General features: G+C 38.2%; 3 protein-coding genes across 4 annotated transcripts; 1 reads left to right on the top strand and 2 right to left on the bottom strand.

Moving 5' to 3' along the window:
* Positions 1-4: 4 nt before the first annotated feature.
* LOC125222144 (transmembrane 9 superfamily member 1-like) lies at positions 5-4,206 on the bottom strand. Of its 2 annotated transcripts, none has more exons than XM_048124620.2 (13): positions 4,035-4,206; positions 3,835-3,935; positions 3,360-3,552; positions 3,157-3,261; positions 3,024-3,041; positions 2,848-2,942; positions 2,601-2,753; positions 2,229-2,363; positions 1,903-2,069; positions 1,354-1,448; positions 876-1,249; positions 405-678; positions 5-339 (listed from the first exon to the last, which is right to left on the bottom strand). In XM_048124620.2, the coding sequence occupies exons 2-13, from the start codon at positions 3,907-3,909 to the stop codon at positions 272-274; spliced, it is 1,752 nt and encodes a 583-aa protein (XP_047980577.1). In that variant the 5' UTR covers positions 3,910-3,935; positions 4,035-4,206; the 3' UTR covers positions 5-271. The 2 variants fall into 2 exon arrangements, with proteins under 2 accessions (XP_047980577.1, XP_047980576.1); XM_048124619.2 differs by having other exon boundaries at positions 4,056-4,206.
* Positions 4,207-5,393: 1,187 nt separating this feature from the next.
* Positions 5,394-5,988, bottom strand: LOC125224261 (uncharacterized). The gene has a single exon (XM_048127637.2). It carries the CDS (start codon positions 5,927-5,929, stop codon positions 5,483-5,485), a length of 447 nt encoding a protein of 148 aa, XP_047983594.1. The 5' UTR covers positions 5,930-5,988; the 3' UTR covers positions 5,394-5,482.
* A 3,672-nt stretch (positions 5,989-9,660) lies between these two features.
* LOC125222822 (protein NRT1/ PTR FAMILY 5.10-like) lies at positions 9,661-12,250 on the top strand. Its single transcript, XM_048125655.2, has 4 exons — positions 9,661-9,851; positions 10,006-10,223; positions 10,426-10,955; positions 11,211-12,250. The coding sequence occupies exons 1-4, from the start codon at positions 9,704-9,706 to the stop codon at positions 12,007-12,009; spliced, it is 1,695 nt and encodes a 564-aa protein (XP_047981612.2). The 5' UTR covers positions 9,661-9,703; the 3' UTR covers positions 12,010-12,250.
* Positions 12,251-16,328: the final 4,078 nt, after the last annotated feature.

Genomic DNA, 16,328 nt, shown 5'->3' with positions numbered 1-16,328 from the left:
GATCTCAAGCATAATTTGTTCACATTGAACAAGAATCTATATTAATAGAAATGAGGGAGTAGTAAAAATGGCCTATGCCATTGCCACCAAAAATTATACAAGCTACAAACATTTTGTTGTAGTAGTGAACTCTCAGTCTCCACTACCCATTCCATTCCCTGCAGCATAACATTTCCCAACTTCCTCCTCCCTCCACAACAGTTAAATTTTCACGAGTCTCCGGCTTCGTGTAAACGAATTTTTGAGTAAAACGACAGCATATAACTGGAGTTCAGTCACACTTGATGTTTCGGTAGATTCTCCTGACAAACAGATTCGAGCCCAGATATCCGACAGCGCCTGCAATACGAGAGCTGATTAGCGAACGAGGATCATTGTTGTGCGTGCGGGAGAGGGGAACTTACCGCATAGTATTCCTAGACCGAGGCAGAACATCAACGTGTATCCGAAGTAGAAGCTGGTTTGGAAAAAACCGGACATCTTTGTCTTAACATAGTAGTAGTATATGGAGTAGACGAAGACGTAGAGAGCAGTGGATGCCGCTGACAAGAATGAAGTCCACTGCCAGTGATAGTTCTCGGCGTTCAGCAGGAAATATGTCCCGACAATTGTTACGCAGACGGTGACAATGATCAGAATCACAAAGACGAGCAACATGAAGCCGTACACATAGTAGACCTGCCAGTGGTAAACTGGATTAGGATGTTTACAGCAGTAGATAGACAGAGTTGTGTAAACGCCTAATGGTATGTAGCCAAACAAGATGATACAGAAAACCGAGCAAATAGATTAAAATAGCAGAGTATAATCATCAATCTAGACAGAAAAAATCATCACAATTCTGAAAGGAAAAAGGTACTAAGATGTGGATTTACCTTGTAATTCCAGAAGGAAGTAAAGACAAAATACATTTCGATGAAAATGCTTCCGAAGGGAAGTAGACCTCCCATGAGAGAGATGATAGAAGGGGTGAGATACCACTTCTTCTCTGGAATTGGACGAGGGATTGTCTTCACCCGGCAAGGGTTGTTTGGAGCCCCACTCCAGTTTCTTCCAACAACAGTTCCGAGAAGTGCTAGAGGAAATGAAATAAATGCCCACATGACAAAAACAACGACCATGGTACCAAAGGGAATGGCCGCTAGAGAACCATAGAATATGGCAACAGTGTTCAATATCAGACCAATGCCGAAACACAAGAAGGGGAAAAGCGATGCCGTGAGGATCATTGACTTTATCCAACTTTTACCTAACATAACCAAACATAGAAATATGCTAGTCACGTAAAGTTATTGGCAAACAAGCTTTGATAATGATTATTTTTGGTAGGGAGAAGTTGAAACGATGACATACCACCATGGCGGGAATACATGCCACCACTCACATAACCAGCAATAAATGACGTAAACGCGTAACATACAATGAATGTAGTCACAATTGCTCCTCTCCTAAGACACACAAAAACGTAGCAGGTAAGTACTTACAAAGAGAGAACATGTTTTGGGGCACCAGGCCAGGAGCTCCTAAAGGGCATTAAGGAACAGAAAATGGACAAACTAACAGAATTAGCACCTAATTTGAAGTCGTGCAATAGAATCCATCTAAAAGAGAAGATGAACTTCAAATACGTTAAGATACTGTATATGTGCATAAGTAATGAAATGTAAAACCATGTTATTCATTCCGAATCCTATTTACGCAGAAGTTCCGAAACATAAATAATGCTTTTCTAAGACCCTATTTCCAAGGCTTAGCCTCCTAAAAAATGTCACAGGCAAGCAAATTTCATCATTAGGATCCTTCCTTGCATAATTTTGGTTCAACAGGTTAAGACAATCAGCTGGCTTCGTTATAAGCTATAACACACTAAAATGAAGCAAGTTATATGTGATACTCACATACCCTATGTACAGCATTCCAACAATTGCTAATATGATGACAAGAAGTACAAGTGTTGCTAGCTGAGCACCGGTGCCGACAACAGCTGAAAGCACAGCCAGACTTTGGGTAGGCCGAAACACATCGCCATGGACAAGTTTCCAACCAGATTCTTCATTTGCATCCCGTTCCTATAAATCAAAATGTATATGACTTGACTTGTGTTTGTCAATTAAAAATAACCACCTACAGGTTCCTAACAAATCATGCCTTGCATGAACTGTACTCTATTACAAAACGCTGTTAGTGCAGAACTTCTATGGAAAGACGTGACAAATAGAAAATATTACCAGTGTCTCCAGATCATCATCTTCCCGGGCATATTTAGCATAGTCGTTCCGCAGAGTGCGCATTAATATCATTGAGACCAACCCAGTAAGGAAAATTACCATCATAAAAGAATTGAAGACAGAGAACCAGTGAATCTGCAAATCAGAACTCTTCTATTAGGCGATGACTGAAATAATGTTTTTATTCAGAAAGTCAGAGAACCGCTAGTTCACATTAACTTCACTGTGATTTAACCCTTATTATCACAATCTTTTGAGATGATTCTTATATGGAGTAAAATGTGGAATTGCCCAATGACATTGACATCCTGATAATAACAAATAAGTACAAAAGGAAACATCCCAGGAAAACCTGCGGATTTAAGCAATCACCTGGTGCTCAAAGAAAGGATAGTCCAAATAGACATCAAAACGGCGTGCAAACGAAATATTAGTTGGAATCCATTTAACAGAGTAGGTCAATTCCAGTACTCGACCCTCTTCAAGTGGCTTGGCGTTTTCTTGGGTAAGATTTATATGAATGATCTGCAACAAAAAGTAATCAGTTGAAAGAGTAAAGATTACAGTATTCAATTGTGCTACAGCTACATGGTTCAAACACATGAAATTTGAAGTTTACCTGGTTCTCATTGTAGTGGATGACAAGATTCTTGTGTGTTAAAAGCACGTGTCTATTATCATGGGTTCTGTCAGGGAGCGTCTCACCAACAAAACCTTCATGAAAGAATAGGCCAATCATTCACAATTGTGCATAGTCCCTTGCATATAAAATTCATATAAATACAAAGAGCGTACCCCATAATGGCAAATCATCTGATCAAATGAGCCGTCAGTGCACACAGAAACTCAAGTTAGAAAGGCACCAGAACTTAAGAAAGCGCAATAGACAATTCTTCAGTATTAGATGCAATTATCATGACAGGCATACCCATAAAAAACTCAAACCAGTAAGAATTATCAATCGCATCCTTAAACTGTTTAACCTTCGCTCCTTCCAGTTCAATTTCACAAATTGAAGTTTTCGCCACATCTCCTGTGAACAGATAAACAGGGCATGTATCAGCTAAAGAGTACATTCTAAACAAATTAAAAAGTGAAATGAAACACCATAGCAGACTAACAGTATATTACTCTTAAATTTTATTTCAATTTGACTATCAATAAGCTCATTCCCTCCGAGGACCTCGCCGAGCCCTCCCCATTTATGACCCGGATTGCCCTTCGGGCGGCAAAAGGGGAGGCTGTAATAGTTGTAGGTTTCTTGAGGATTGTTATAAGGCCCAACCTTGTTCACCCATAAGGTGACAGCTTCACCATCCTGATACTGCAGATTACATAAAGACATCACCAAAAATCAGAACTCTAAATACAAGAGATGCTATTTGCACTAGTAGATCTTGGAAATGCACACTAGTAGAAATCTAAAGACTTTTTCCATCCACACATAAAGGACTAAAATGCAAATCATCATCAACACTCATTGCACAACATCAAAAATAAGTGAAACAACATATGTGGTATATAGCAATCAAATTGAACAATGTACAAAACAATGATGAATCAAATCATAAATCAAGTTGAAATGTTTCGTTAGCAATTGAATCACCTTGCCCAGAGATGAGGCGACGAAGAACGCGAACGACAATACGAAGACGAAGAAGAATCTGATGGCGGAGCTCATCGCCTCCTTATCCAAATCCAGAAAACCTAAAAAATGTAATTGGAAACGAAATGGATGAATTTTTCTCAATCCAACTTGATTCTAATTCACGGAATTTCAGATCTCAAGAGAAAAACGTATCAGACAATTCGATTTGAGTCAAAAACCTCAGCTCTTCGTTCGATCCAGCCTACCAGCTTGATAATTTCTACTCAATTTGATAGTAATTTCAGAAATTTTGGGGATTGAGAAGGAAAATTGGGCAAATATTGGGTTTTTGGTTCACACTGAGCGCGACTGTGTGACTGTGTGTGGTGTTTGATGCAAACATTTTATCTGTCATAATTAATTCAAAAATATTAATAAAACACACAATTTTACTATATTGATATTAAATTTAATATATAGTGGGCAAATCAGACAAAAAATTACTTTTATTATTTGGATAAAGGAAAAAAATTATTAATTGTATCTATTCATTTTTCTCTATAATGTGCTAGTAATATAGTACATGGTTGGATTTGCTATTGAGTGTGATTAATTGGCTTGAATTAGTTATTTTAGTTTTAATCGAATTACTTTATTTATAATCTTGTACTTATAAACAAGTCAAATTTTATGTTTTTTACTAATATTCCATCTATTGACATTTTAAGGTCTAAAATTCAATCGTTTTTAAAATCAAATAGACTACTTTTCTTATTAAGTGGCATATTAAAAAATTTGTGGCCAGTTAGTTAGTTGACATAAAAGATTCAGTTAACGATAAAATTTCCAAGTTCCAACTTGCTCTCGTCTCCATTACTAATAGTTTTAGCAATTGATGGCATATGTCGTCTCATTCATGACGCAAAGTAAGATTCACCTCAGTATAAAAAGATGACTAAGATATTCTAATGCATTAGATTCAAAATTATGAACCAGCTAATAAGTTAGGAGTTCAAATCATCTCTTACGTATGTCATACGTGTGTTTGATATAATTCCGTATCCGCGTTTGTGCACACGCTCACTTGATGAAATTATGACAACAAGAAACTGAAATTTAAAGGGATATTGGCATCTAATATCACGAAACTTTTCAAAAAGTTGGGATTTTCCCACAAACTTTAAAATTGGCAAATAATATCACGAACTTTACCTGGGTTTATTTTTTCCCATGAATGAAAAAAATCCCACAAATAATATTATGATACGGATTTTTTTTCGTAATTTCTCGACAACAATTTTGAGATCTTCAAGTTTTTCAATCTTTGAAGATAGTTTTTCTTGAAGCACACCCTCCAAAATTGTTCTTCAATCTATTAAAATAACATGAATTTTTTCATTCGTGGAAAAAAACAAACACAGGATAAAGTTCGTGATATTATTTGCCAATTTTAAAGTTCGTGGGAAAATCTCAACTTTTTGAAAGTTTCGTAATGTTAGATGTCAATATTCCAAATTTAAAATATAAACTGTATTTTACTATTAAAGCGAAAAAAAAAATTGATTCAAAAGCGGAAATGGAATAAACATTGTCAAATTAAGAAACTTCGTTTTCACTACTGTTGCGTTGACTATCACATATACAAAAAGAGCAAAAAGAAACAACTCTATTGCAAAACAGCCCCCGCTCTTTCAAAACATTCGACATCGACCCCTCCTCCTTCCCCCAAATCATCATTTCCCCACACCAGCATCAGCTGATCCTCCAAATACCTCTGCAGCAGCCCTACCTCGTCTCCGCCGCCATCGCCGGATCTTCCCCTCCCCGCCTCCGCCGCCGCCTTCCGCCTCCGCCGCCGCGAGATCAGGAAGCAGAGCTCCGCGGCGCAGATGATCGGGCACGTCGCGCAGAGGAGGGGCACGAGGAGGGGGCTGCAGAGGATCAGCAGGAGGTACCTCCGGCGGCGGCGATTGAGCCACGAAATCAGCATCGCGGAGAAGGAGATGCAGCTAGGGCGCGATGCGGCGGCGGCGGTGAGGAGAGGGCTCTGATTGGGCGGTTTTTGGCGTGTGGTTGGGAGGGAACAGCACCACGAATGCAGCCAGTCCCACATCGTGGGATTTTCTCTCTCTGATTTTTTTTTTTTTTTTGCTTCGTTTTTTTTGGGGGTTATTTTGGTTGCTTGCAGGCGAGCTGACGTGTCGACTAAGAGAGAGATAAAATCTGCTGGATAAAAAAATGGTGGTTTTCTATAAAATATACTCATGTGAATATTTTTGGAAAATTGGTGTGACTGATTTAAATCGGGGAAGATATTGATGCGATGTATTGTAAATTTTCGTCGTAAATAGTACGTTATGTAACTGCTAGTACTATACGTTATTATTGAGTAATGATGAAAATATAGTGTAATTTAAGTTAAGATCTAGTGACATAAATATTGAGTGTTTCAAATCTATTTAAAGCCTTAATTAAGGGTAGTTCAAATACATATGCTGATTCAAAATTCTTCGATTAGATATTTAGATGTTTATTGGTAAGACCACTCACAGCGAGCGACCGGCTAGCCGATTCCCGGCGCTAGCCGGTCCGCTCGCCGAACTATTGCAATCGGCGAGAAATTCGGCGAGCGCTGGCCGATGCGCTCGCCGCCATTGTAGGCTAGCGATCGGTGAGCGATTTTTTTTTAATTAAATTTTTGAAACACTATATATATGCGATTTTCACGTCATTTTCATACGCACCACTTGTTTTAACGAATTTTCTCTCTCTCTTAATTTCTGTACAAGAGCAACAACGCGAAATGGATTGCAACAACGAGTCTACTCCAGCGACGAGCGGGACTCAAACTCCCACAGTACCCGTGGGAGCTGGATGGGGGCCAATAGGCGGGTACTACAGCATGTACCCTTGGCAGCAGATGATGCCGTAGGGCGGCGGGCAGGGAGTACTGGGGATGCAACCCGGTATGCAGATGATGCCCGATTGGGGGTCCGGGATGCATATGATGCCGCAGATGATGCCGGGTTGGCAGGCGGGGGTGCAGCCCGTGATGCAGGGGTGCCGGGGGGAGGACAATGTCTATCGCCCCAGTCTTGATTTTTTGACTACTTCTTCGCACACATCGACCCCATCAGAGACGCAGTACACTGGGGTAGAGACTTTCTCCTTAGAGGAGCTGGGGATGGATCTCGAGGAGGCTGACACGACAGTCCTTGGGGGAGTAGGACGGGGTCGGGGTGAACCAAAGAAGAAGAAGAAGGGCAAGAGGGTGGTCGGCGAGTCGCCGTAGCCGGCTGATGACGACAGTGTACGAAGGAAGTGGACGGATGATGAGAACGTCGCGCTGTCCAAGGCTTGAGTGTCTGTTTGTGATGATCCCCTCGTTTCGAACAATCAGAGGATCGTCAACATGTGGGCTAAAATTGCAGCAGCCTACAATAGGAATTGCCCACATGGGAAGGCATACACCGTAGATGAGTGTCGGAAAGGGTGGGAGCGAATCAGGGTTGCGGTATCTCGATTTGCGGGCTAGTACACCAAAACCCTCCGCATGAAGACCAGTGGTCAGACTGATGAGGACTGCAGGAGGATAGCGGATAAAGCCTTCCCCGTGTCGGGGCTGTATAAGGAATTCACCTACTGGAACTGCTATCTGGTGCTGATGGATTCTGAGAAGTTCTGGGGGGGTGCCGATGCTGGCTGGCCGAAGAAGCAGCGACTGAACTATGTCGGTGATTACAGCGGCAGCAGCGGCGGTTCCCACGACCTCCCCGAGGATGTTCAGGAGGAGCCGTCCCCTCCATCCTTCGCTCGCCGCACTCGCCCGATTGGTCAGGAGAGGGCGCAACGGGCAGCGAGGGGAGTCGCCTAGGGGTCACAGGAGGTCCAGTCGGTATCCCCCCCTGTTGGCAAGTCGCTAGCCGAGCTCGCCTTCTACGCGCGTCAATCAACGCGTAAACAGATGCACAAGATCTTGGCTGAGTGGAGGGAGGCAACTGACCCCGTGGAGAAGAGGTTTCTTCACTCAATGCTCGAGAGTATGCAAATCGATTTGGATACCTTCGCGGCACAGTTGGGGGGATCAGACGCGGGCTCAGATGCCGGGGGTGTAGCCGGTGGCGGCGAGGACGGCGGCAACGGCGACGAGGATTAGAGTGGGGCGGGGGCTCGTGTGTGGAAGCCCGAATTTTTTTTTATTATGTAATTTTTTTTATTTTTAGTTAATGTACTTTTTTTTATTTGAATAAAATTAACCAATTTTCCCGTATATGTGTCGTATATTTAATTCTGTATTTTGTGTTTAATTCCGTAAATTTAGTTATTTTTTTTAATATTGCTGATGATGTGGCTAGCCTGTGGCTTGTCCTGATGATGTGGCAGGAGGAATTTTAATGCTGGATGATGTGGCAGGAGGAGAAATAGGCTAGCCTATAGCAGGCTTATTTACCATTGTGGATGCTCTAAAGTTAATACCAACAAGCCTTCGCAACAACTTCTCGTTATCAATTCACTTTCTTTTTGTGTCTTGAATCGACAAAGGTTACTTATTAATTGTTCCTTATTTAATACTTTACGACAAATATATACTCCCTTCGTCCAGCCATGAAACGTTTTGTTTGTGCATAGATTTAAAACATTGTTAGTTAAAGACTAAACTTTGTGATAGAAAAAGACAATAAAGTAATAGAGAGAATATTAAGCTTTATTTTGTTAAAAAAAAAAAGAATTTTGATCAGAATCTAGTTCGCATGACTATTTTTAAACCTCAATGGTAAAAATTTAAATCATACACTTTGAAATATATTTTCAAGTTTTAAGATATTACATCAGGTACAATTTCATTTAAATTATATTTCAGAGTTTGTTGAAAGTTGAGAAAATTGTTAAAATTCATAATTTTTACAATTAATTTTAAAATTATGAAAAATTACTAGAATTTGATTAAAATACGTATGAATGCCCTTTTCGAAATTGTGAACAGGTGATCTAAAATACTAGCACTAGATTAGGTGGCTACTTTTGGGCGTGATCTTAATCAACAAATAATAAAGTTTGTTATTGTATAGAACTCGACATACTTTAAGAAAAGTATGACAAAAAAAAAAATACACGAATTGGTTCCCACTTTCTAATAACAATAGATAAATTCTAATACTAATATACCAGTACTACTAGATTAGATTTGGTGGCTACTTTTGAGCGTGACATTAAATAAAACATGTTTGTTTATTATTGTCTAAACTCGACAAATTTCAATGCAAAAGTAACTAACATGACAAAAATACATGATTAGTATAATATTCACGATTTGTACACGAGATAATTCTAACGTATTAGTTTCACCAAAAACAAATTAACCGATTACGTGGGGTGTGTTAGGGTCCTAACAACATCTCGTAAAACACAGCACAAATCATATCCCTTGGATCCTTAGATTGGAGGGTTGTGATAAGGTACATTATTGTACTAAAAATCTACATTATTAGCCGAGGTGCATTATTAGAATGGAAATGTACATTATTTCATAAAAATACTACATTAATATCCGAGCTATATTATTAGGCTAAAAATCTACATTATAAGATCACACGTGGCATTAATCTGATCGTTAGATCACAAGATCCAATGAACCGCAAGTGTTTTAAGTTTTAATCTGACTGTTTTGATAGGAATACATCCCTATGCAAACCAGTACTAGTAGTATAAAACTAAATAATCTACTAAAAAAATACTAATAATTAATTATATAAATATATAGCGCCGACCGAATATTAGCACACCAATTCCCGCCAAGTATAAAAGTTCCCAACCGTTTCTGCAACAAATGAGGATCAACACACAGTCACACACACTACATATATAGAGAGAGAAAATCACAGAGCAAATGACGATCAGCGCAGCTGACGGAGATGAAAATTGTGAGGCGGAAGCACCGCTGCTCGACGACGTCGTGCCGCGCTCCATCGACTCCAACGGCCGGCGTTCAGTCCGATCCAAATCTGGTTGCTGGAGATCCGCCTCTTTCCTCATAGGTAACGGCGAAATATTCAACGATCGGAGTTAATTTCGCACATTTACACGCAATCGCATCGATTATGTATTCAATTAATCACTGTATGAATCAATTCAAGCTTCGATTCAGCTTCGGTTCAAGTTTAGTGATTCAATTTCCCCCAAATTTGTAAGTTGTTGGAGTTTCGGAGAGGTTTGCTTACTACGGAATAAGTTTGAATCTGGTGAGCTATCTGACCGGAAATTTGGGGCTTCCGACCGCCACCGCGGCCGCGATTCTCAACGCATGGTACGGAACGTCGGCGATTTTGCCGATTCTCGGCGCTTATGTGGCGGATGCGTTTTCCGGCCGGTTTCGGATGATTTCCGCCGCTTGTGTGCTCTATATAGCGGTTAGATCCACAATTTTAAATTGAATTTCCGTAATTATTTACATTGAAGCTTATGATTTTTGGCTGCCTTGTCATTTTCTTCAGCATTCTCAAAAATTGCTTCAATTTTGCTTGAGAATTAAGTTATTAGAGTAATTTGGTAGCAATAGAGCTAAAATATTGTTAGAAAATTTAATTTTATTGGGATATACTGTGAATTCAGGCGCTTGGTTGCTTGACACTATCAGCTTCACTCAACTCATCCGAATGCAAGCAATCTTCACCAACCAGCCGCGCGTGCTCTTCGAACCAGCTCGAGCTTGTCTTCTTCTTCGTCTCGTTCTTCTCAGTGGCTTTCGCGCAGGCAGGTTACCTGCCCTGCGTGCAAGCTTTCGCGGTTGATCAGTTCGACGAGGAAGACGAGAATGAGAACAGAGCAAAGGGCTCATTTTTCAATTGGTGGAACTGTTTCAGCACTGCAGGGATTCTGGCGCCTCTCTTGGTTTTGGCCTATATTCAAGATAATCTGAGTTGGGAGCTTGGATTTGGAATCCCTGCTGTCACCATGTGTTTCTCTCTGGTTGTGTTCTTGTCCGGGATTAGAACCTATCGGTTTCGCAAGACTGGGGAAGGAGGTAGTAACCCGTTCGTGCGTATCTATCGTGTTTTTGCACGAGCAGCTAAGAATCGCCGCATTGCCCGTGTAACTAAGGAGGAGACCAATAATATATCAGACTACGGTGCTCACATCGGGTATGTATAAATTGTTGATCCTGTTTTGTTCAACAAAATCGTTGACATGCATATTTGATACTTTTAGATACTATTGTATCGGTCAATAAAAAATAGTCTTATTTTTTCATTCTGGTCTGTCTACCGAACTAGTCACATTTTGTAATAAAATGGGTGTAGTTAATTGTCAAGATGTTTATACACAAAAATAATCTCATTTTGCATTAAAACTGGTGTCGCTCGTTACTGGAATGAGATGACATAAATTTGTAACAGGTTTCTTGACAAAGCATTGCTCGAACCCGATGGTTTAACCACTGGAGACGTCGAAGATGCAAAATCGATCCTCAAACTTGCTCCGATATGGTGCTCGTGCCTCGGCTACACGATCATCTACGCGCAGCCATCAACTCTCTTCACCAAGCAAGCCGCCACCCTCGACCGCCACATCACCTCCGCCTTCCAAATCCCGGCCGCCTCTCTCCAACACTGCTTCATCGGCAGCTCCATCATCATCTCCCTCCCAATCTACGACCGCGTCCTCGTCCCCATCGCCAAATCCATAACCAAATGCCCCTCGGGCATCTCGACCCTCCAGAGGGTCGGGACAGGGCTCGTCCTCTCTCTCGTCTCCATAGTCTTCGCAGCCGCTGTTGAGAGGAGGCGCCTTGAAATTGCCCGAGACCACGGCCTTGTTGACAAGCCAGAGGCCGTGGTCCCGATGAGCGTGTGGTGGCTGGCGCCGCAGTATGTGTTATCAGGGTTGGCGGATGCCTTTGCAATGGTTGGTCTTCAAGAGTTTTTCTACGATCAAGTTCCTTTAGATCTTCGAAGTGTTGGTCTTGCTATCTACATTAGCATACTTGGCACGGGCAACCTTGTAAGTAGCTTCCTCGTGTCTACGATACAGAGTGTCACTGCCGGAAACGACCGAGAGGGGTGGTTTTCCGACAACCTTAACCGGGCCCACCTCGATTACTTCTACTGGCTGCTGGCAGGGCTCAGCCTGGCTGGATTCGTCGCGTTTGTTTGCTCCACGCGATCTTATGTTTATAGGACACGAGCCATTACGTAGACTCGTAGGTAGTGGGCCTTTTTTAGTCAGGGACGGACGTAGAAAAATATAATCTGGGGCTTCTTGTTGTATTAATTTACAGGTAAGTCAAGTGTTGTTTTATGTATGTCCGAAAATGTAATAGAGAAATTAAATGGAATCACACGGAATGTAATTTAATGTCTTGATTTATGTAGGTGTCTCCTTTTGCGCATGTTAATTTGTAAGAGTAATTATATTGTGGTGAATATTGTTGAATAGAAGGATATTCTCATTGATAGAAATGATTTATAGAACGTACATGCCTCTTGTAGAGATTAATTGCTTAGTTGCAAATAAGCAGTTGATGATTGTGAGCCGTCTGATGGCATAGCTGACTTGAGATCAGATCCTAGCCATAGGATTATTTTGTTTTGTTGTTTAGTTAGTTTCAGCGTAAGAGCGTAAGAAAGGGGGTTAGGGATTTTGAGCAATTCAATTGTAATTTCCCAATTTGAATCAATACACAAAAATTCCTCCCAGAAACCTCTCGCGATCTCATTCTTCTTCCCTTCCATTTCTTTGTCATCTCCGATCAACAAATCTAACAAGTGGCGCCGTATGCGGGAACGGCGGAGGTGGCGGCCTATTATTGAGATCGATTGAGCTCAAGATCGAGAGCGATGGCTTCAAGATTTGAGGCCGAAAAATTCACCGGCAAGAATGATTTCAGTCTATGGAGGATGAAGGTCCGAGTGATGCTGATTCAACAAGGGTTAGCAGAGGCGTTGAATAAGGATGATCCGACGGTGGTGCTCGACGAGAAAGCCAAGGCTAAGCGAGCGGATGTTCTTGCTAAAGCACACAGTGTTGTGGTGTTGAGTCTCGGTGACAAGGTTCTCTGAGAGGTGTCGAAGGAGACCACGGCGTTGGGGATCTTTGAGAAATGCGAAGAGCTGTACATGACAAAATCGCTTGCGTATCGGCTCTTTATGAAGCAGCGATTGTATGCTTATCGGTCGATTTCAGTTCCGAACCGGAACCGATGTGTAATTTTAATCCAAATTTTATTTATAATTTTAAATAGTTCAATACTAAAAAAATAATAATCCAACGTCTAGAAATATAACAAATAATACCTAAAAATTCAAATAAATACACAAAAAATAGAAACCAACAATATAATAATATCCATATATGAATAAGAGTTATGCCAAGTGTAGTATGTCGGACTTGTTTATGTTAGCAATTTTTTAATACAAAAATAGGAGTTCTAAACTTTAGCAATTTTTTTAAAAAATGAGTTTTAAAATTGAATTTCATTTTCCCTTTTTTGGCTAAACAAATATTCATTGGATATTCCAATACTAAATGATCTTGTTGTGACTTTTTGGTTTATAATGGAACAGTTAATAAATTATTTACAAATAGGTTAAATCGTATGTTAAATGAATTGTTACATAAATTTGTTATAAAGTTAAATTTCTATCATATGAAATGATATTGTTTTTGTATAAGTTCTTTTAGAAATTAAAAATAAACTTACGATGTCCTACTAATTGTAGTTAGTTCATAAAAAATGGATTAGGAAAATAATTGTAGATTCAAAGTATTACAGTTTAAACATTTTAAATACTTCATAAAACAAAGCTTGCAAATCTAACACTGTTTAAATCTTAAAATCACTCAATGTTTCAAATTATTTTACTTTAATTCAAAATTAATTCAATTAAATTAGATTTATTAGTATATTAAATTATATAAAAAAATTGAATTATAATCCGGTTCCCGGTTAGGAACCGGTTGATTCCAGTTCGGAATCAGAACCGATTTATTTAAAAAGTTGGAACCGGAACCGAATATCTCAATTAACCGATCAGTTCTAGTTCCGATTCTGGTTAACCGAGAACCGGAAAATCGTTTAAGCACCCCTACATAAAACACAATCACAGGTTTAATTCTAATCCTTTGCTAGTTTATAACTTATCAATGTTTTCATTACAATTTTAAGAGTGTGGGGAATAGCACTATAAACACAATCGCTAATTTGATTCCAAATCTTTCTCAATTTATAACTTTTCAATGTTTAATGATTACGATTTTTTGGTAAGAGTGTGAGGGAATAAAACATTAAACACAACCACTAGTTTGATTCCCATTTTATAACTTCCCACTTTCTAATAACACGAGATAAATTCTACTAGATTAAATAATTTGGTGGCTGCTTTTTAGTGTGACATTAAATAAAACATGTTTGTTTATTATTGTCTAGAACTCGACATATATTTCAATACAAAAGTAACTAACAAGACAAAAATACATGAACTAGTACCCACCTTCTAATAGTATAATATTCACGATTTGTACACAAGATAAATTCTAATGTATTAGTTTCACCAAAAACAAATCAACCGATTATACATAGTAGTAGTAATACTTATAAAACTAAATAATCTACAAAAATGTAATACTACTAATTAATTATATAAATAAATAGTGCCGACCGAATATTAGCACACCAATTCCCGCCAAGTATAAAATTCCCAACCGTTATGCAACAAAAGGATCAACACACACAATAGTACAATACATATATATATATATATAGAGAGAGAGAGAAAATCACAGAGGGAATGAACAAAAACAAAAGGGATATTAATTATTAAATATACACACTTCGTTTGTTCCATTAATATTTTCTTTGAATTTGGGGTTGCATCATAATAGCTCATAATTGTTGTTTTACGTCTGGCAGCATTTAGTTTTGTATTTCATTTTCCTATTTATTATGAAGTCCTACTTCAATAAATTCTTTTTATTGCACACAATGGGTAAGACGAGTAAAAGTAGGGCTAGAAAGATGATAACTATGCTCCTTCCGTCCACAAAAAATAGATCACAATTATCATATTTGGCCGTCCACAAAAAATATATCACAATTATTTATAGAAATATTCTCTCTTACTTTTTTCTCCATTTCTCTTACCTCACATTTCACTAACACTACTTCTCTCTTACTTTTTCTCTTTCTCTACTTTTTTATTTCCTTTCTATCTTATTTTATCAATTCTACATTAAAACTTGTGTCATACACAAATTTTGTGGAAGGAGAGAGTATTATTTTTAAAAAATGATTAATACATCATCGACGTTCGGAACAAAGATCGAGGGAATAATATCAGTGGTCCCCTATAAATATATAATGTTTTTTTATTTTGTAAGATGAGTGGTCCCCTATAAATAATTAGATGGTGTTATTTCGTTGCCAAAGGAGGGACCATTACCCTATAAATATATAGAGTAAGAGAATAAGTTATTTTTAATATCAACGATTATGTTCCTAGAGTCATGTTAAAATGTTTGATCAATCCTATACTATTAGATCTTAAAAATAAAAGAAATGATATGCTACATAATGAACATTATGTGAGCACCACTTCCGTTTAACACACGTATAACATTGTTCGTTTCAATTTTTATATTTAGTTTAATTCTAATACATTAAAAAATGTTATTGAAATTTTTAATTTCACAAAATTCGAAAAAACAAAGCTCGATTTGCTCGTTTTCTCTATATTTAGCATAAATTTAGAAAACAAGCAAATCGAGCTTTGATTTTTACGAATTTTGTGAAATTAAAAGATTCAGTCATATTTTTTAATGTATTAGAATTAAACTAAATATACAAATCGAAACGAACAATGTTATACGTGTGTCAAACGGGAGTGGTGCTCACATAAGGAGCTCATATAAGGTATGTAGCATATCATTCCTCCTTAAAATAAATAGATGAAAATTAAAGTGTATGAATATCAATAAATAGTAGATAAAATATCAATAAAAGAGTAAAATCGTCAATCTATCATATTATGATAATTTTCATGATTTTCGATAACACCATAGTGTATTACAAATATTAACACAATGACATAAATATTTCAACATACGTACGCGAAAACTTGAACACAATTTTATTGATATTGTACATGCATTATATTGAAACCTTTTGATGCATTTGTTGATATAAAATATTAGAATCATCATATACGAATATTGAAACAAAATTAAAAGTTTCATCATCTGACCATCGTCGAAACATATGGAATTTAGATCTCGTCAGATCTTTATAGAATTATCTTTAATTTAATATATATTTTATGAAAAAACAATTTAAATCCGAGAGAGTTACATAAATTTAAAATTTCAAGATAATTTTGAGGAGAGAGAAAGTGATTAATTATAACTATCCTATACTATAAGAATTGACATTAATACCTTTAAATTATGTAATAATTTTTAAATTTAATCCATCCGACATTATTTCAAATTTTCAACCATTAAATTCCTAATCTAATAATTAA

This window comes from Salvia hispanica, chromosome 1 (assembly GCF_029641045.1).
Source record: "Salvia hispanica isolate PSC_SH4W2 chromosome 1, Shi_PSC_v1, whole genome shotgun sequence".
NCBI lineage: Eukaryota > Viridiplantae > Streptophyta > Magnoliopsida > Lamiales > Lamiaceae > Salvia > Salvia hispanica.
Note: the sequence above shows the minus strand (reverse complement) of the source record. Positions and strands in the feature narration are given on the sequence as shown.